The 21663-nt window shown below is 29.5% G+C and overlaps 1 protein-coding gene across 4 annotated transcripts in view; it reads right to left on the minus strand.

Annotated features, from left to right (window-relative positions):
• The window catches only part of LOC143193050 (high affinity nerve growth factor receptor), a 285362-nt gene that overhangs the window by 83931 nt on the left and 179768 nt on the right, over positions 1-21663 (minus strand). For all 4 annotated transcript variants that reach the window (XM_076398989.1, XM_076398986.1, XM_076398987.1 and 1 more), the window contains one exon: positions 5125-5280. In XM_076398989.1, coding sequence (XP_076255104.1) covers positions 5125-5242 — 118 coding nt within the window. In that variant the 5' untranslated portion in view covers positions 5243-5280. The remainder of the gene's footprint in view (positions 1-5124; positions 5281-21663) is intronic.

Raw genomic sequence — 21663 nt, forward strand, 5'->3', positions numbered from 1 at the left:
TATCGAAAAGGAAAATAACACTACAAGTTGAATATTGAAATCGGCCCATGTTAGAAGTTCCAAAAAGGACTAGAAGTAAGTATAAATATAATATTTTTTTCAAAGAAAGTAAATTGTAAAAAGTAAAAGTATGAAAGCTGAAAATTATTACACATGTTTCTCTGCAGACGATTTTGAAGCAGACGAATCCTTTACCACACATCCGACCACACAGAAAATGCTTTTTAATTTCCTCCTATAATATAAATGGTACTAATTTTTAATTATCCCGTGTAGTAAATAAACCCGCTTGGTGCGCTCTCTGGTGGTTTAAACTAACAAAACTTGGCTACAACTTTATACATGGGAGGTCGTGTTCTAAGTATGTCATTCCAGTGATATAGTTTTAAACTCGTAATTAATAAGTTTTTAATGCTTTTGTGAATAACTTCATTGTTGTCATATCGTCCGCTAATTTAAAAATTCAAATTTAAACAAAAAAGAACTTTTTTCTTTGAAAACCTTCATTTCCGGCAGCAATAATCCTTCCTATTGCCATCATAAACTCTGCTATTTCGAGAGGGTACGTAACACATACAGATAGTTCTGTTTTCTATCGAAACTAGTGTCGACTATCTATCGACTAAAAACTCGACGAAACTATCGACTGAAATCGACTATCGACTGTTTCAGTCGTGTATTTTTAGTTACTATTTTTGGTTTCTGGCTATTTTGGCTCTGTCGTCCTAGCCGCGACCTTGACGAAAATGTACCCAATTTATGCTTACATAGATACAGATTACAAGTAATATATATATATATATATATATATATATATATATATATATATATATATAACCTAGTATCTGGTCCTTTCAAGACCAGCAACCAGCCAAATAATTCTATTTTATATATAATTTTAATTTCGAGAAAAGAAATCTTAAAACCGTAATTTTAATAATTTAAATAATGGGAAACATATTTCGACTCATTTTCAGCATATTTCAAAAGTTTTTGGAGAATCTCATGCCATACTAATTATGGGCTCCCATCAAAAACATTTCAGAAAAATGAACAAACTTTGTACTCAAATCGGACGAATGGATGGCTGATAAATTATGTGGCCATTTAAATGGCGGTGTCTGAAATTCTAATTGATGAGGGTATTATGTTTGTTCTCTCCATTCTCTGCGGGTTAACAATAGGACGAACGTGGCCACATCCAAAAACAGTTAGGTCAAACGTTGTCGATTTGTTAAACAAATTGGTTGGATCGGAGCCATGAGAAAGTTACCGAGAAGCTTTGGCGTATTGACAGACATGGTATAAAGTGCGAAAAAATGACTAGTCTTGGGTGGATATCTTCGCTATTAATTACGGTAGGTTACGCCCATTTCCTTGTTGTACAATCGGGGTACGTTATACATACATACCAGGTTGCTCAATAAATATTCGAAGCCCAATCTATTTATCAACGAGAAATTAAAAACCAACTATGTTAATGTACCGTTTTCATAAGATCAAAACCAAAAACGTTATTTTGCACTGTCAATTTATTATGTGTATACATTTTTTTGTCACTTTTGACGATTTCATTGTCATTTCGCAATTATACAATTGCGTTTTTGTGTTGCAATGACGGAAAATATATTACGCTTTCTAAATTGATTTCTAAACCAGAAACTGTTACAAAAATACTAGAGATTATATTAGAAGGTCATCAATTGATCGAGTATATAAAGCAACATCATTTCAATTGCATCATTTGAAATGTTGTAAATCAACATATAATTTTGTTAGGCTATGTTTAAAATCATGATAAGATAAACGTATTTTTGAATTAACAGCTACTCAGCATCGTCAATCTATAGCAGGCGCTCTGGTATAGTGTTTACTAATACGAATAACAATGCAACCAATATTTTTTAATAAATATTTTAATTGTTGCTCTATTGCTGCTGGTAGCAGGTCATATAGGTCTTGGACATGTTAGTCTCCAACTTTTTGGATAGCTCTCTATGATTAGTGCCTTCTTCGGAGCTGTTCGCCACAGAGGCTTGAGAGGAATTCGTTCACCTCCTATTCGATAGACACTCCCAGCTATTATAATCTGCGTTTCTAGATATGTTCCTCAACAGCGCACTAATTGTCGTATCTTAAAGATAATCAATTTATTTCTAGTGCTCTCTCGGAGATAAATATGAAGAATTTGCCTTAAGTATCGCATTTGAAATACCTTAAATTTAGTCTTGCTTGTAATATTTCACCTCTTCCACATATAGAAATTTAAAGATGTAATTAGTAACACTTTTTGTACCCTCTCGGCTTATTACCTCAGCGATATTACTTTCTTCTCTTGTATTATTGATTGAGAATCATATATTATTGTACATAAACTCCTTCGTACTGGATCTCTGGACGATATGTCCGTTTTCAATACTTTGTTTTTTTTTTTAAATTCTTTGCATTAATGTATTATGTATGTTAATAGTGTGTTATGTGTTATTCTATGATATTTCGTTTTATGGATGTAGCAATGTGATTTTAAGATGCGATTTGTAAGACTTACCCTTATGTCCATCTTTTAATTTAAATTTCCGCTAGTATTTTGTTTCTTTCGTCTACAATAAATTATGTAACATAGAGAGTCAGAAAATATTTGAATTGCTGCTCTCTTGCTGAAGTTCTTCGAAAAAATATAATTTACTATCGATGTTTGGTCCTATTATTATTCTAGTGATTGCCTGTTGAATTTTATTAGCGGTAAAATAAGAGAAGATGTTGAAAGAAAAATGGCAGAGCTAAGGAATCATGTGTGTGCATACCAAAGACAATATTAACCCTAAACTGAAGGGAAAATTAAAACAAAAAGCTAAAAGTGTTTCTTTCTTCGACACACCGACTAAGTTTTAAAATTCAAAATATGTTAAAAGGGAAATTAACACCTCGAGAAACAGTGGTAAAATATAAAAATAACGCAACAATTCTTTATTTTTCGAATATTTCTCGAGACAATCCGATAATATACAAGAGAAAATTCAAGATCACATAAAAATTATATAGAAAGATTATTCAAACATTCTTCAATGAAAATGATAAAAACTTCATATTTCATTTTATACATTATTTTTCATTGGTAAAAACACATTTATTCAGGTTTTCTCGAGACGTCTTTGATATTCGCAGAAAATTGGTAAATATAACTGTTAAAAATATGAACGATTGCGACTACTTACATTCAATACATCAATAATATGTATAACATAATAGCTACAGGTAAATTATTATTTTGAGTACACATTAATATTTTAAAAATACCATTATTTTTCCATATTTTTAGAAATATACGAATTTTATATCGAAAAAATTCACAACTTTTGAAAACATCCAAGAGCTCACTCATTTTCGTGTAACTCCATGGAAATATTATATTTTCTATATTATACTGCATGTTATATGGATTATGTGACATCAGAGCAAATAACTGCTAGAGGAAATATCTAGTGAATGCAGGGAGGCTCAGTGTAATATTTAAAAATTATCCTGCCGTGCTATTTTGAAAGATATTCAAAGGATTCTGTAGTATGGAGTAGTTTGTATTTAAGCATGTCTTAACTTATGGTAGTTAGTAACTAGGTAAAAAATGGTCCATAAATTGTAAATAACATGCTCTTGCTTATATGACAAGTTTCCAAAATGATGTGCTAACATAATTATGTGTACCAAAGCTTATTCATCTTGAGGAGTCCATTACGAAAGTATTACCGTCAGTTTTTGGGGATGTAAAATTAATAAATTGTTACTTTTAGATGATGATTGTAACTTATTAATACAATTGAACATAAATATTCATGAAAATGCACCCAGTTTAGAAAACCAATTGTGTAAACTTGTGTTGTGGTAAAACAGAGATGAATATAATATATTATATAAGTATATATATTAGTATACCATATAATTTAGTATATAGAGGAGACGCGAACTAAAATTAACAGGAAGTTTGTAGGAAACGTGACAGTTTTAGACAATTATAGTCGTATCTAAGTTTTTGTTTTATTTACAGTAAATGTTTTGGAATATTACAACAGTTTGGAATTATTGTGTTTCATACTAGTAGTTTAACATTATAAATAATACACAATATACCAGCAATATTAGTATATTTAATATGCTATTTTAATTTAAGTGTTTTCAAATACAGTGTTATTACAATTTAGTTTCACTATTAGGTATAAATTAAGTTTATAGATATGTAATAAGGGACTGATTGTAAACTTGTACTACTTGTAAAATTGTACTACTTATAAAATGAATAAAAATGGCTAATTACCATAAGAAAATATTTTCTAAAAATCAGTTAAGAAGTTAAAAATAACTTTCAATGTCCTTGCATCTGAATCTAAAGCGTATTGGGATTGTTTAGTATTGTTTCTTGTTCATATTTTCGAAATTCATTTAAATACAATTTAAATATAAAATACATAAACTATGTAACGATGAACGTTATTTAATTAGTGATATCTACCCAAACATATCCAGTACCATTTCCTTTTTGATTTTTTTTAGAAAGAAAAAGAAGGATTATTGAAATTTATTGTATCAAACACAAACTTATTTGGTATGATATAATATTTGTGGTAACGTGAATATTCAATAAGTACGCTGAAATGAAACTATATTTGAAGTTATAGATAAAAAATAGTTTTTTAGTTTTCATCAATTTTTTTAATTTATAGATTTTTTCAACGGATCCGTCAATTTATAGATTTCATCAGAGTATTAAAGAGTAATAATTTAAATACGTAAATATGCAAAGTAATAATGTAAAAGCTTTTTTTTGAGTTTGTGAGCGATCTTGAAAGACAGTGTTTTATTCCAATGTTTTTTTTTTGAGTTAATGGGTGAAGCCTGTCTTATCTTGATGAAATTATTTCTTCTTCTGATAATACAATCGGTTTAAAAGGTTACGGTAATTATCTGGGTTTATTGTATTGCAAGTGTACATTAAATTGAATTTAATATAACCACAGAATTTTAATTATCTCTTTATGTAAGAGGAAATATGAAAATAAAGCTGAATAGTAAAATAACAGACTTGAATAACTTAGTATACTCGATTTTTGAGCGTTTTCTATTCAAACTTACCTATTCTTCGAGGACATGCCCCATTTAACGTTGGAGGAAGGGAATCGTGGGTACACACACATGTGTACGAGTTGTTAGGAAAATTCTTGCACGCTGTTTCTCCTTTACATTTACCCATAGAGCATATTCCATCGTGGAATACTTGTACTCTCTCCTCTGCAAAAAAAAGGAAATTTTTAAAGAACATATAATAATACTAATAGTTGTATTAATGAAATAACCTAAAATTTTCACACGGAGAATATGATAATCATTAGTGTCCAAAAATGTTACAGGTTATCCAATCCTGGTACTGGTATATATCTGTTAAACCAAATAGTTAAGTCTTATTTCATATTAATATTATCAGTTAAATTATTAACATAACATATTATTTTTATTGTCTTTAGCAACTGTGCCTTAGTCAAGAGTCAATTATTTACAAATAAAAAGGAATAGGAGAGATTATTTGCTGCTAACAATTCATAAAAGAGTCCACAGTTAAGATCATGAAAAAATATTTTTCCATAAAATACCTTCTGCGACTCTACTGTTTATTTTCATTATTTTGAAGCCAAGAATATTTATATCGTTAAGTTTGTCTAAAATACAATAGAAAGAGATCCCGTCAAAAATTCAGTATTTGGTGGGGATAACACACACCTAAACAAATAAAACTTATAGTGATTAATTTGTGATTTTATCAATTTTTGAGTTATCTGTAAGTCTAGATTTAATAAATAACTTTTATTTTTACCAATAATTTTGGTAAGAATCTATCTTAATTAAAAGTATATTTAATTGAGATAATATTGTTAAATAATTTTAGCCATTTGGGAATACGCAGGACTTTCTTTCAGATTAGTGATTTTTGTAATTTTATTGCTTAAAATTGGTATGTTGCTGTAACAATCCTTACCTATTTCTATATTATTATTAAATATATGTTTTTATATGCATATATTAAATTATTTTTTAATTATTGGTTTTTATTCTATCGATAATATTACTGAATATTTCTTGTATCTCACTCGCCAATCATTTAAACCAACGCACACAAGCACTTTATATAAGGATATTGCCGCAATAAGCTTCCACAACGATGTGATAACTTTCATTCGTATTTTTATTGAATGAGAATGACTGTTATATGAATAATATCATTTCTGATATGATAATCCACCACAATGAAAATGTTTCGTCCTCAAAAATAGTCCAAGTATTTCATCTGCTGAATAAAAAATATTGATGATGCATGATGAATGAAAATGTATTCTATATTTTACTTTTTGTTTATAGTATATTTTTACAACATTATAAATAGTGATATACTATTACTGCAACGGTGAATTTTATGGTATTGTCTTTTTCTAATTGATGCTGATTACTTTATATTGGACAGTTTAAGAAATAGTAAAGGAATTAATATTAGACTATCAATGGATCTTCCTGTGGCTATGGTTTGGAATAGGTTGCAAATCATATGGACGACTAATGGTATGAGCTTTATAGAGGGCTTTAATAAAGGCCAAAGTCATAAATACCCTTTCAGCAATATTTTATATTAATTAATATCTAGATATAAAATATAAAATATAAAACAGATATATAGATATTTAATTTATAGATATAGAACAAAAACTGTCAAACTGTCGAATGAATTGAAATTAGAAAACAAAGACAGCTTGGAGGAAGAAATTAACAAGTTCTCAATATTCTATGACTAGTAATCATAGCTAATTTAAAATAATTGAAATATCTTGTTTTGGAGAGTTTAATAAATATTTCATATGAATTACAAACAAAACAAAAATACCAATGGATATTGTTATGTCTATGGTCTGGTGAGAGGTTGCAAATCATATAGATGACCAATGATTTGGGCTTTATTATTATTTTTTTACTTTTCGAAAAATTTTATATTGAATTCTAGATACAAAATGTAAAATTAATTAGATATATAGATATTAAATTTACAGATATAAAACAAAAATAGTCAGTGATGGATAGTATAAAATACTAATAACAGTAGGAGATAAAACAAAGATAGTTTGGAAGAAGAAATCAATAGATCTTTAACATTCCACGAGTACCTCTATTCAATTTCTTCAATTCCATTTCAATTATTTTAACCTAGTTGTGATACGATTAATAACAAGCACCGAGAAATATTCCATCAACATATTTCTGTGATGGGACGAAGAAAGAGTCCACCGAAATGAAATAATAATTGAGAATTGCAGGACAGAGCGATTTTGTGAAACCCCAAATGATTTTTGCTAGATCCTAACACCTGGCGGAGGTTTATATAACGATTTAATAATTTCTACAATTATAAATACTTTTTTATATATATTCTGTAAATGTGGAGATTTCCATTTAATTGCCGCGAGCTTCTTGAACTTATTGACTTAGTGAACTTTATAATTATTGTATATAAATCAGATCTCGGATATTTTGACGGATGTAATAAATAGATATTTCTCTTAAATTTATGATAGCATACTAAATAATTACTCCTCTAGAACTATTTTAAATTAATTCAATTTGGACATATTAATATAGCAAAAAGCGCACTAGAATCAATTAATACTTCACGCTAATCGAACAAAACCGTAATGATTGATACGACACCGAACACTATGGCTCGAAAAGAGGTCGTCTGCAACATAAACAAGGAAGAAATCATAAAAACTCACTGGCCTCATTTGCAGGATCAAAATACCCATTCGGTTGATAACAGAAATAAATAATTTCAGATCACGTACGGACCGAACGGGCGCAAAATATCGTAGTAAATTTTCTGAAACAACGTTCGACACAATCATGCCGAATACGAATCGTAAATGGTATTGTGGAGTCATTTTCCGGGCCCATTAAAATCATTTAAAACCCAGTCCATTCATTTTCAATTCGTCGTAAATCAGTTGCATCGTTTTTCAAGGAACCAGTTTCTTTTTTCTTCTTGCGTAGAAGAGAACTGGCAAGGCTTTTAAAATCATCATATTAGTCCAGTCGTCTTAACACGTACTAGTGACCGCCGTGTGGTGGAAATTATTACCACAATTTATTAAATTAAGCATATTTATCTCGAACAGACTAAAGCCAATAATTTAAAGATGATATATAAATAAATTACGTATAATAATATAAACTTGTTTTTACAGTATTTTCAATATAAGATCAGAAACGTATTTTATACATAATATTAATTAAAATAATAAATGACTGTGTATTAAAATTACTATCACGCAATTAAATCTAATTTACATTAAGTTTCGATAATCAGCAAAGTATTGATAAGTTTAAACCACTACAACACTGAACATTATAACAAAGTATCATAAGATTATTTTCAGAACTCTAACAACTTCAGAGCATCAAATATAAGTATACATGGTATTTCTTTACTTTTATGTTATTCTCTTTTATTTATATTAATATATATATATATATATATATATATATATATATATACATTATAGAAAAACAGAGAATATATGAATAAAGCTATTTTAACATTCATATTTGACTTTGTCACGTATATTACAGCAATAATGCACACAATCAGGTAAATTATTTTTTACAATTTAGATACTATTTACAATTATTAAATTAACTATTTATTTTTCAAAATTTAGGGCTATAAAATCAATAATTAAAACGCTTGATACACTGATATAAGTGCAAACAATAAAATGTCACATAGTCTCATCTCTTATAATATTAACATTAATAGTTATTATAGTTATTACATCTTAATAATTATCAATGCTTTAAAATATTTGCATATTTACTCTTAATAATTATTCTAGTTATCCTATGCGTTCTATCTATGCAGATTATGTGGTTAGTTTCATTATAATAGCTGCATATTTTAATTATACATAAATTATATTCATATGTCTTTATAACAGGTCTATTGAAAAGTCCCCGACCTAATGGCGAATTAAATCCATATATTTTTAGTTAGCCATAACCCTCAAAATGTGCACAACTCTTGTCATTGTGAAAAAAATGGACAAAAATTAATTTCGCGTGTTGATAAAATATTGCTTTTTAAAGGGAAAAATACAGTTGAAGCAAAAACTTCGCTTGATGCCCGGTTTCCGGACACTGCCCCAGGAAATTCAACCATCAAGGATTGGTATGCAAAGTTTAGACGTGGTGAAATGAGCACCGAAGGCAGTGAACGAAGTGGAAGCCCAAAAGAGGTTGTTAGCGACGAAAAGATTGAAAAAAAATCACAAAATGACATTAAATGGCCATAAATTGAAATTAAATGAAATAGCAAACACTCCATCATATTATTCACGAATATTTGCGTACAAGAAATCTCTGTAGAATGTGTGACAATGGATGAAACATGACACTGCACACGATGAACCCACTCCAAAGCGTGGAAAAACGCAACAGTGGGCTGGCAAGGTTATGGTGTTTGTATTTTGGGATGCGCATGGAATAATTTGCATTGGGAATAATTTTCATTGACTACCTTGAAAAAGGAAGGACCATCAACAGCGACTATTACATAGCGTTATTGGATAATTTGAAGGACGAAATAGCCGAAAGACGGCCCTATTTGAAAAAAAAAGAAAGTGCTGCTTTACCAAGACAATGCACCGTGTCACAAGTCAGTGAAAACTATGGCAAAAATACATGAATTGGGATTCAAATTGCTTTCTCATCCACCGTATTCTTCAGATCTGACCTCCAGCGACTATTTCCTGTTCTCACATCTCATAATAATGCTCGCTGGTAAGAAATTTTTGTGGAATGAAGAGGTGATCGCCGAAGTTGAGGCCTATTTTGAAACAATGGACAAATCGTACTACAAAAATAGTATCGAAAAGTTGGAGGGTCGCTATAATCAGTGTCACCCTTAAAGGGAGTTATATTGAATAAGAAAAACTAATTTTGTCAAAAAATTTGTTTTACTATGGTAAGCCGGGGACTTTTCAATTGACCTGTTATGTTTTATCCATAATTCTCACCCAAAGTATATAATGTAAAAACAATAAAAAAACCACGCTGTTTAAAATAATAATTGAATTCTTTCACCTTTGCAAACGGATTGTGGCTTTTGTGTATTTATTGTTTTCTACTTTGTCTTATCTCCCACGTGGGAAATAAGAACTCACCAACAAATGTAGCTATTACCACCAAAATTTACAGAACAATCTTAATAACGTTTAGAATTACCTTTAGTACAATGACTATATCGCCAGAACCATATCAAGACGATTCTTGCTATTCTCGAATTTTGTTAATATATTTTGGGATGAAATTTTTGCATATGTCGGGTTTTCCTTTTATAGCTGTATATACCTTCTGATAAAACAGACCCATTAATCTCTTCTCTTTACAAAAAGTATAAAATGTAATTTTTAAAGTTTAAAACCCTTTATTGTTTTGTAACTTATATACTTATATATGTGGATTAGTTAGTAGTTGTAATTATTTTATTAAAATGGCAATTCGTCAAATTCAAACTAATCGAATATGATTTGAATGTAATTATATACATATAATTATTACAAAACAGTAATAATGTCCTCATTCTCAATTATATAGTTAGTTTTATATGGTACCTTGTAATCTTAACTATTGCTACCACAGACGCAAATCGATTTAATTCAATTTAGTAGCCGGAAGGTAACGCTTGTTAGAATGATTGTGTGATTAACGATCAGTGGTAGGCGTCCATAAGATCGTTAGAAAACGGTAAATTTAATGAAAGAGTATATTGTATCAGATGCATATTAAGTACTTTTACTGGAAGAAGTAAATATGTTATAGCATGTGACCATATGAATGAATGAAGGATTGTTCGTTGCAAAATAGATTTCTGTATTTTTTTTTAAAATCATAATCAAAGTTCAACACACCATTGTCACATGATATATTATCATGAGATAACACAACTGTTTTATTAGCGCTATTATTAATTTAGCTACTCACATAAGTTATGATGTGCGGCTAATACGGTCCTGGTTGACCGAAGAAAGTGTTTCGAATTAAGGATTTTGTTACGGTTTTGTTCTATTTTGAACTCATTCAATTAATTGGGATCAACTTACTTATTAAGAATAGAAAAGGGTCTGAGATTCGTCTGGCAATTCTATTCTACAGTTAGTAGAATTCTACAGTACTACAGTCGAATTCCTTGATTTAGTTTAGTATAGTGAAGATCCACCATGCGTGAATCATGAATAAGACATATAGTTCCTTATATTTATATCAAAATTTTTATTGACTTTACGCCTTGGTTAAAACAATTACAATATTAGAATGTACGATCATCAAAAGCCACTATGACAATAGCTCAGTTGTTCAGTTGTATATTTGGGGATTTGGATAAAAAAACAGTGAAATTCAGAAGAAAGAAAGTAGAGTCAATGCAAATAAATTTACTTGCTCTTTGGTCGTTTCTTCAGGAGGAATGTGCTATATAGAGCGATTGATATAGCCGTAGCTTGTTTGAGAAAAAAAGGTGGCGTTGGTTTGGTCACGAAATCCAGGAACCACTTGACCACTGTTGAAATTTGAATTGTTAAATTACTGTGATTCAAATAGTTATCAAGTGAATTAAAAGTTGTTTTTCTACGCTACACGTTTGTTAACTCCTACATATTCTGTTATTTTTGCTTTTAAGTCAAAATTCGTTTAGCTGCTAAGTAGATGTCTTCCATGTCGATGTTGAGTTTGAATGTGATAATTAATTTAATTTGTTTACAGTGGCCCATTTTCCCTGTCTCAAGTGTGTTTTACGATTTTTATCACTACATAGTATAAAACAAAGTCGCCTTTTCTGTCCCTATATCCCTATGTGCGCTTAAATCTTTAAAACTACGCAACGGATTTTGATGCGGTTTTTTTCAATAGATAGAGTGATTCAAGAGGAAGGTTTATATGTATAACACATGCATAATATACTAAGGCAACATTGCTAATTTTAGAGGTTTCTAACGTGATGTCGTAAATTAACCTATTTTTTTAGGCTTATTTAGCAATTAGCAAAAACGCTGCCTAACCCTACGAGTTAGATCAAATTAATGTACTACAGAAATATACACCACGTACACCATGAAAAGGTCTACAAAAAAGTCCGCGATGGTATATGTTTATCTTTTAGGGATAACCCACATTAACCATTTTTATTGTTTACTTTTTACGTGAGAAAATGGCTTATTTACGAAGCTATTTTAAGTAATACGGCATTAATTCTTATCGAATTAAGTACCTTAAATACAGTGTGCAATTAATATAGATCAATATGGTTCCTTACAGCACATGTAAATTAAACAAATATTTTCGGAGATATTACAAATTTAAAATTTGCGTTTAAAAATGTGTAATGTAATAAAAATTGTATGAATTTAGATATTCCAAAGATAGCAGGAAATCTTCATAGTAAGTATAGGGGAAGAGGAATTGTTTTACTCCAAATTTAATGCGTGCAGGCCAAGGGCAGTAATGAATGAACCAAAAATACTGGATCGATTTTAATCATGTTTTCATTGACTGACATAGGCATATATATTTTATGCCCGTGCAAAGTCGGAGCGGGCCGCTATGTTTTTATATACAACGTCATATTTTTTCTGTAGTGTATTTAATTTAGTATCAACATTGCACCCGTGCGAAGCCGGGGCGTGTCGCTAGTAATGTATAAAAACATGAAACGAAAGATATATCTTAAATATTGCATTGTTAGTGCGATTTTAACTTTATCAATATATATATATATATATATATATATATATATATATATATATATATATATATATATATATATATATATATATATATATATATATGTATGATAGAGTATTTAAAAAAACGGTCGAGATCAAAAGTTAAGGTGATGTTGACTGTTTTGTATCATTATCGCAGTGTTACACATTCGTAATTCTTGCCAGAAGGTCAGAAAGTAAATAAAGAATAATCTGAACGTTATGGGGCGCTTAATATAAAAAAATATCGATAGTGGATAGAGAACTATAGGTTTTTTCATCGCGACACTAGAATCCGCCGTATTCACATGATATGGTTCCGATCGACTTTCGAAACTCATTCAAATGATTACTTCGATGCATCCATCCATGTTCAATCTGTAGAAGACATAAAGGGAAATTTGCTACAAGAACCTAAATCTATTAAGAAAAAAGCTGTAGGTTTGAAAATATATTTTAACTAATTTGTTATCGAACCAAATTGTTATTGAAGAATTCCGACTACTTTTCATTTATTATTATTTTAGTTTTTATGTTTAATTAATTTTAGGATTTGCACCAATTTTTGGCTTAACTTATATTGATATGTGCATACTTTTTTTTCATAATTTCTATATACTGTGTACTTGTGACTCAAATTTGTATTGTATTGTTTTGATTGGTTGATTTCCACTTACTTTACACCATAAGAGATCTAAATATCAACTAAATAAATTTACAAAACCATTCAATTTTGTAATTTTTCCAGAAATGTTTGATGATGTACAATGCCTAATTGACCCTGCAGTAGTGTAGGGATTTTATATCTCGTTTTCACAGATTTAGAATAATAAATGTAAGCTTCGGTTTGTTTAACGTTTTTTATAAATGCATCAATTGCATTTTGTGACAGTTCCTCATCATGTTTGTGTTCAGATTAGTAATTGCAGTTTATTTTTGTTTCATTATTGAAGCAGTTTTTTAAGATCTGTTTCTAAGGGAGATAATATAAAGGAATCTCCTAACTACTCTAGTTTTTTAGACGGTTAATAGTGAGTTAAAAGTTTATTATACGACGTCTATACTATAAGTATGTCAAGTTCGATTTATATAAAATTATTCGAGATATATATAAAAGTTAGTTCTATTAATTTACATAAAATTGAATTGCACATACTATTTTGTGCTATATTCGTGGCGTGTTTCTGTTGCTAGGTATTACTTTTTGTTGTTATGCCTCATTTTGATGAAGTGTAAACAATATATTTTTATTCAGTTTCGAATATATGAAATGTTTCTCAGAGAAAGCACTTTAAAGAAAAGGTAAGTGTTGCTGAAAATTGTTCAGAGCTCTTGGAATCTGAAAAGGACATCGCTCGATAAAAACATATATTAAACATACACCGACAAAAACATGTAAGCATTTAATACGGTTTACAAACAACAATGTAGCCTGAAAAAAATTCGGAAAGTCGAATTGGAAAACAGCTATTTGAATGAAACCATTAGTAAAAAATTCTTTATACCTTTCAGTAATTAATTTATCTACAGAAGAAGAAAATAAAATTTTCGCCTTCCAAAGTTCCTGGCTTCAAATGGATCTACGCTGTGAAAAAAATACTGCCGTGGATATTCAATAAATAATAATTAAGGAAATGGCTGAAATTTTTATGATTCTCAAACTTGAACACAAAAAAAGAACAGAAGATGTTACCTATAGGCCCATGCGCTTTTTTTCTATATATATATATATATATATATATATATATATATATATATATATATATATATATATATATGTATTGCGATTGGGACTACAGGTTAAACTAGTGAAATTTCTCTCAACAACTATATGCAATAGAAGGCACAATTGGCCAAATATTGTATCTCTTCTTATTGTCGATCAAAAATCACTAAAATCACTATCGTAGTCATTAAGTAATCACTAACATATTCGGCTCTCCTAGGGGTGAAATAATAACACAAAAATTTTCCAAAGATATCTTAGAGCCGATATAAGAAATTATACTCATAAAAATTCTACTGTGCTTAATGAATAAATCTACTGCATTTAATAATATGTCCATTAGTGAATATTAATAGTTGCCAACTGTCTGGTGGAGCATTTTAAATACTTTTTGTATATATCTAGGCTGTCGCCTAACTTGGAAGAATTATATTACTCCCTAAGCGAACACAACTTGACCTTATAAATAAATACTTATGGATCATTTGGACATATACTATTAATTTTTGGAGTACCGTTAATAAGAATATTATCGAGTCTTTCAATAGTTCCAAAACAAAGTTACGCCTGCAAGCACTATAGAACTCATAACAAGTGTAATTCGAATTGATTTTTGTTCAGTTCAGTCACATAGGAGATCGTTTATTGAAGCACTTTTCCACAGGATATGTCTACAATAGTTATCACGAGAAATGATTATTGCCCAATGAGCAGATCATTGTTGGCGTCATTTACTTCATACGGTTCACCTTTCAGTATGTGTCATTCTTTCCAAATTTTTTTACTACTTTGAAAATGTTTAACGTAAATGTTCGAATAAATTACATATGCGAGATTTACTTATATTTTATTTTATTTTTTTTACTTTTTACTTCAGTTCGAGGGAAAAGGCAGTTGAAGGTTATCGAATGTTGTGTGGAGTTTATGGCAACCATGCTGTTGTGGACAGTCGAAAAATTTTAAAGGCAAATATTTGAATGCATTACTCGATGATGATCCCTGCAAATGCAAGAAGAAAGCCGAAAAATACTTTTTATGTGAGTAACACAAGGAACCCTATTCAATCGCTTGACCTAAAAGCTTGGTTATTTTATGCCATATGAGTTGAAGCCAAGAAACATTGAAATGCATTTGGTCATGTGTGTATTGTATTGTACGACAATTTGAAATGAAAAAATCATGGGGATCAACTGGATATGCTGGATCAATCCATGAAATGGAATATCCATGGCTCGAAAATAATACTCCATATTTGGTAAAATCAGTTTGGTGTAGTATACTATAAGATGTTAAAACATAATATAACCATCAATGGGGATCACTACCGACTCCAATTGATGCGTTTGTGTCAAGCATTACGGGGCATAATAAAGCTATTTTTTAGCATGACAACGCTCGACCACATATTGGAAAACCGGTGAAAACATACTTGGAAACATCAAAATGGGAAGCGATACTCCACCTACTGTATTCTCTAGACCTAGCTCCTTCTGATTACTACTTATCCCAGCATATCAGTCGTGACCTATCCAAGCAGCTCTTCACTTCTTATGGAGATACCTAAAAATGAGTCGATTGCCTCAAAAAATACATTGTTCTTTCGAGAGTAAATCCGTAATATGTGGATTTAAAATGGTGAAAAGTAGCGACTATTGATGGATGATACTTTAAATAAAATATATTGTACCGATTTTTCACAACAAACCTCTAAATTATAAAAAAAACTTTTTAAAAAATTAATTTATAGGCCTATATTTTTTTATCACTTGTCTTACGATACTAAAAACTGTAACTAAAAACCTATGTGGAATGTTAACGAGACTAGAATAAAGCGAATCAGAAATTAAAAAAACATATATAGTAAGGATTACTTTAGATACATATTTTATGCAACGAAGAAATGTGTAAATCACTGTTACTTAAAATTCATGTTACGTGTATCATTACGCCGCATTACGTTCTTTATGTATAAATGTTAATATATACTTTACCATGCTAAATGTAGTGTAGAGTATCGATAATCAACCATTAAATATCAAACAAAGTTCACTACGCCATTTACATGTAGATGTTACCAAAGTTGGTTTGTATGAATGTATACGACCGATTTTAATTGGTCGTTAACGTTTAATGCCAGCTATTCAGAATGAAATCGTCAAAAAAGCTGTAATTAGGATGGTGCTTTTTTTTTGTTAAAAATTAGTAACCCATTGTTATTCAGTCCAAGCGTGGTTTGACAAAATGAATTAATTATTATTCTAGACGTCGGGAATTCACGTATGTGAAAAAGTAATCCAAAGTGAAAGATGACCAGGTGCCCTTAATATAATGACATTTTGAGCTATAGTGTATTCTTAAGATTAAATTGAATGGTTGCTTACAGTAAATTTGATTCATTTATATTCATAACTGACCTTGTGTTAAACTAAAAAAACCTGGAGAAGTTCAGGGTATTTGGCAGCTATAATGAAGCCTCCTATTTAAACGTTTCCATGTAAATATTCGCAGATTTTGCCAACCTAACGAAAGATTAATGTGATTAATGAAAGAGGCATGCCGAATTTTACATCGTGGAATAACTGTCTACAGAATACCCAGGAATATAATCCCAGATGTATTTTCTATAATCCAGATGCTTTTCTCATAATATTTGAAGAATTTGCTCAGTTCATGTGTAGCATCAAAAGATATACCACTCCCTGAACATAGTAAGCATATACTATTAAAAATACAAAGAAAAGGAAATGTTGTAGTTCACAGGAAATGCTCAAATATTGATTTAAGAAAAGTGGCGGAGACTTATTTATATTCAGAAGTTTATAAAATTAATTTAAAAATAATGGACACCATTTTTACTATATTCAAGTAATTTTACAATATTCCTGTTATTTCATTCGAATAATTATATTTTCCCATTATAATTGTTGAAATTTAATTATTTATTTTCAGTTACACTGTTAATTTTATTGTGATAAGGACAAATAGAAGCCTACATGATTATTCAGCATACATAATGTTGAGTTCAAAAAGATATAAATTCCGCCTAAATTAATATTATTTTTGATGTACTAAGTATAGTTTATATAATACATAGTTTACATAACAATAGTTTATACAAGTATTGGTAAAGAGCGACGATAAGTTTTTGCACAATATGTTATTATTATTACTTATAATTACATATTATAATTTTGTGGCATACTGAATGTTTAATAGAGCATTTGATTTCTAGACATATATAATTCCATTAAATAGAAAACGTAATATTCCAAGCTTAGGCAAGTTTGTTAGTAAGATGAACTGCACATTTGAAGTAAATATTATTTACTTGTTAATCCTTTGAATAGTTTATTATTTGGATCACGTATTTTTGGAATGTATATCTCGTCATGGTATGTTCTGAAAAATCTTTTGGGTCTGGTTTGAGATATGATGAGCGAATTGTTTAAAATTAGGGGTTTCATTTATATTAAAATGTATCCTTTATACCTTCAATTCATTAAGTCGCCATTTTTTTATTTTAATTAAAATAGTTTCAGTTATATCGTTCATTGTTCTCTATGGCTTTGCATCATCTGTCAAATGATATATGGCGATTGACAAGAAAAAATATTTTAATGCACTACAAACATTTTGCATTACACAGTTTTATGTTACATAGTTTTCCTATCTCTTCCAGAACATGCTGGATTACTTCTGTAATCCACTGAATTCTGAAAAAAAGGCCACATATTAGATTAATAGGCAAGACACTAGCGTCAATTTCTCGTTCAAATTATATCACCAAAGATTTTTCGTAATTCTTGTAATGGTAGGTTCAAATGCATGATAACCTAGAAAATAATAACAAGCAACAAACTTAGAATCAGTACAAGTACTAGACAACCTACAGGAAATTAGAAGATCACACGAACCTCTTGCACTGTGTTGCTATTAATTTTAGCTTAAGTTCCTTTAATTTAATTTGAATGTGGGAAGCACATATTGATGTACTTATCCTTCACTTGCCTTGTGGGAAAAGATCTCTCGGTCTATAACGACACCAAAGCGTGAAAGTAATTTTTTGTTTAAACATTTTTTGAAACTACGCAATAAAATACAATGAAACTAAAGATTTTTTATAAATTTTGGCGATTAAATCTTATTATCATGTATCAATGTCATCAACAAGAGCAAAACTAAAAATTAGCATTTTATTTGGAAAGAAATTCATTAGAAATTCAAATATTCAGAAATTTTAAGACCATGAAAAGAAAAAAAAATGTCTGGGAAAGTGAAGATTAGCCAATTGAAAACCCAAAATTAGAATTTAAACTAAACCTTTGCTTTACACTGCTAGACTCTTTCAGTCGTTAATGAAAGATATGAGGTATTATCCATTCATTCTAATGGTTTTAAACTCTTATGGAATCTCGACGATTTTCTGTATTCTGACTAAGACTAATTTAACATCTTCAGAAATCTTAGTTAAGATAACACATAATACAGATTTTGATGAAACAGAACCTTTACAAGAATCATAATTTCAGCAAAATTTCTATAAAAATGCGATGCCGCTTATAGAAAGACTCATGTTACGTATATTATTCACCATATCAATTTCTGCACCTACAACCAACAGATAATTCTCTAAATTAAAAATATTTAACTATTAATTACCATCTAGAATGGGTCAGGGGTGGTTAGAAAATCTTGCCATCGATTCTATAGAATCCGGCTTTCGCCAGCTAGAGGTTTTTAAATGCTAATAAAGAATTTGGCAGAAGTAAAACTACTGATGTGTATTTTATATAAGATATTTCTATATTTTTCTATCAAATATATATATAATGTAATAAAAACTTATAGTTTTTATTAAAATAAAACCTTTTTGAGTGCGTAGTTACTGTTTGCTTCAAATAAAAAATATATACGAGCAATAAGTCTGAAGTGTTCATTCTGTAACTATTGCTTAAGTTAAATTTTAACGATCATAAAATGATTTTTTTTTCAAATAATGTAAAAAGCCGAATAGGATAAAAATTTAACGGACGTTTAAATATAACGTAATCATATTTCGCATGACAGTGCTGAAGATGGCTGGTACGTTGTTGGTCTTGGTTAGACTCATATTAATCCAAATACAAACGAAAATTATTAATAAATCAATGAATAATTGAGATTGTAATTGTGAATCATTGTAATGAAAAGAAAAGATATTATATTCAAAAAGATTATGTAATAATATTCATTCTGTCAAAAAAAAAGAGGATAGAAATATCTGTTTTATATATATTTTTGACTTAATCAATTTTTTATGAAGTAATGAAAAATATACAGAAAATAATTCGAACGCTGTGTAGTCCTTTTAATCTGAATTAAAGTCCAATATCTGAGGTAATATTTTTGTTTATATTCAGTTTTAGTTATTTTATTAAGAAGATGGCATCTGAGGAAAAAAATGGTAATTTAAATTGGGTCTCCCACTTGAGGACTGATGATAATGAAGCAGTTTGCGTCGAGTTAAATCAGATTAATGTTTAATATAAATTGATACGTAGGTCTGGTCCGTATTTATTATGAGAATTTTTGTTTCTGTTGTGTTGATTTTTATTTGATATTAATACATCTCCTTAAATACACAGTGGTTTGACCATTTATGAAATTGTGAGTTATTGAAAATGGGAGGTATAGTCCGTCCAATAAAACAGTGAACTCACGTCATCTGAATGAATGACGTAAAAACGTCACAATGTCGCTGCATCAACCCTGAGTTTTGGTTCATTTTGACTTTGACATTCAACAAAATTCTGATCTTAATAAAATGATTAAACAAAAATAGTGTTCTTAAGTATAATTTATTCTAACATTACAGTAGATCTAATGCATATATTACGAAGGACTTAAAACTACCAGTAATTATACACTTATAGTAGTTTGTAAGTTAGAGTTGTGTTTTATTATATTTATATTGAGCTCTTCCATACCACATATGAATTACAGTTCTAGGCGCCTTTCTTTATGTGGTGCTATAAGTATATAAGTAATATATTTTACTTTCATTATTATCTCTTAGGCTTGGTTCTTGTTTCCTTCGGTGTTCCTTAGTGTTTCCTTGGTACAATGTTTCCTTTTAAAATCATTTCGGTATTACTGCTATTAATCTTGGTTTATACTGTTACTACCTATATACATCTTTCTTTTTTTAATCACTACATCCTTCGTAAAATATTTGCTATATCTGCAAAACAGTTAGTACTCTTTATATCCTCACATTTTAATCAAATGCTTATATATATTCTGAAAAATTACATACATATCTGTGCACATAAATATTTCGCACTCTACAATAAAATTTCCTACAGTTATCGCATATTAAATATATACTCACCTTTAACTATTTTCACTCCCATCGCCCTTCGTCATTAGGCGGAAATCATGAAATTATCGTCATTGAATCATAATCGAATATTCAGAAAGTTTCATTCAAGTGAGTAACTGAGTATTCAACTGAGTATGCTGTTAATTTCCAATCTGTCTAAGATTTGTTCACAATTCCATCGCTTGTCAATTTCTTCTTCAATGTGTCTGACCATATATTTGAAATGAATTATTGGTGTAAAATGGTATAACTAATAAAATCTAATTAATTATTATTCCAACGTTTACCTTTTTTCATCAACTTTTAATGTCTTAACACTATTTTTATTATCATCTTGCCATGAGTAACCATTGGGTGGTACCATTCTCGATCAGGATCCATGTCTCGTCTAAATACGCAACTTGAAATAATAGGTATTTCTTCATTTAACTATATGCTTTTAAAAATTGTATTCTTTTAACAACCGTTTAACAGTTTCCTCTGTAATTGTATTAAATTATGTTTATATTGAAAAAACCTTCTGATAGAGATAACATCAAGCTGATCTTGATTCGTATGAGGACGGTTTCTTTTCGGTAAGAAAAACCGCAGAAAATTCATAATTTGCAGTAAAAATGCTTACCTCCCTAACGAATTTTACTGGCAAAAGGGGTGTCCATTATGTTCGAAGTACTGATTAGAGACGCAATCTGTTCTGTCTATCTTCGGCATTTTCAATCAGAATAATAATAACTAGC

The sequence above is a fragment of the Rhynchophorus ferrugineus genome, unplaced genomic scaffold (genome assembly GCF_030347505.1).
Source record: "Rhynchophorus ferrugineus isolate W39M unplaced genomic scaffold, kcgeb_rfMv2 rfM3, whole genome shotgun sequence".
NCBI classification, from domain to species: domain Eukaryota; kingdom Metazoa; phylum Arthropoda; class Insecta; order Coleoptera; family Curculionidae; genus Rhynchophorus; species Rhynchophorus ferrugineus.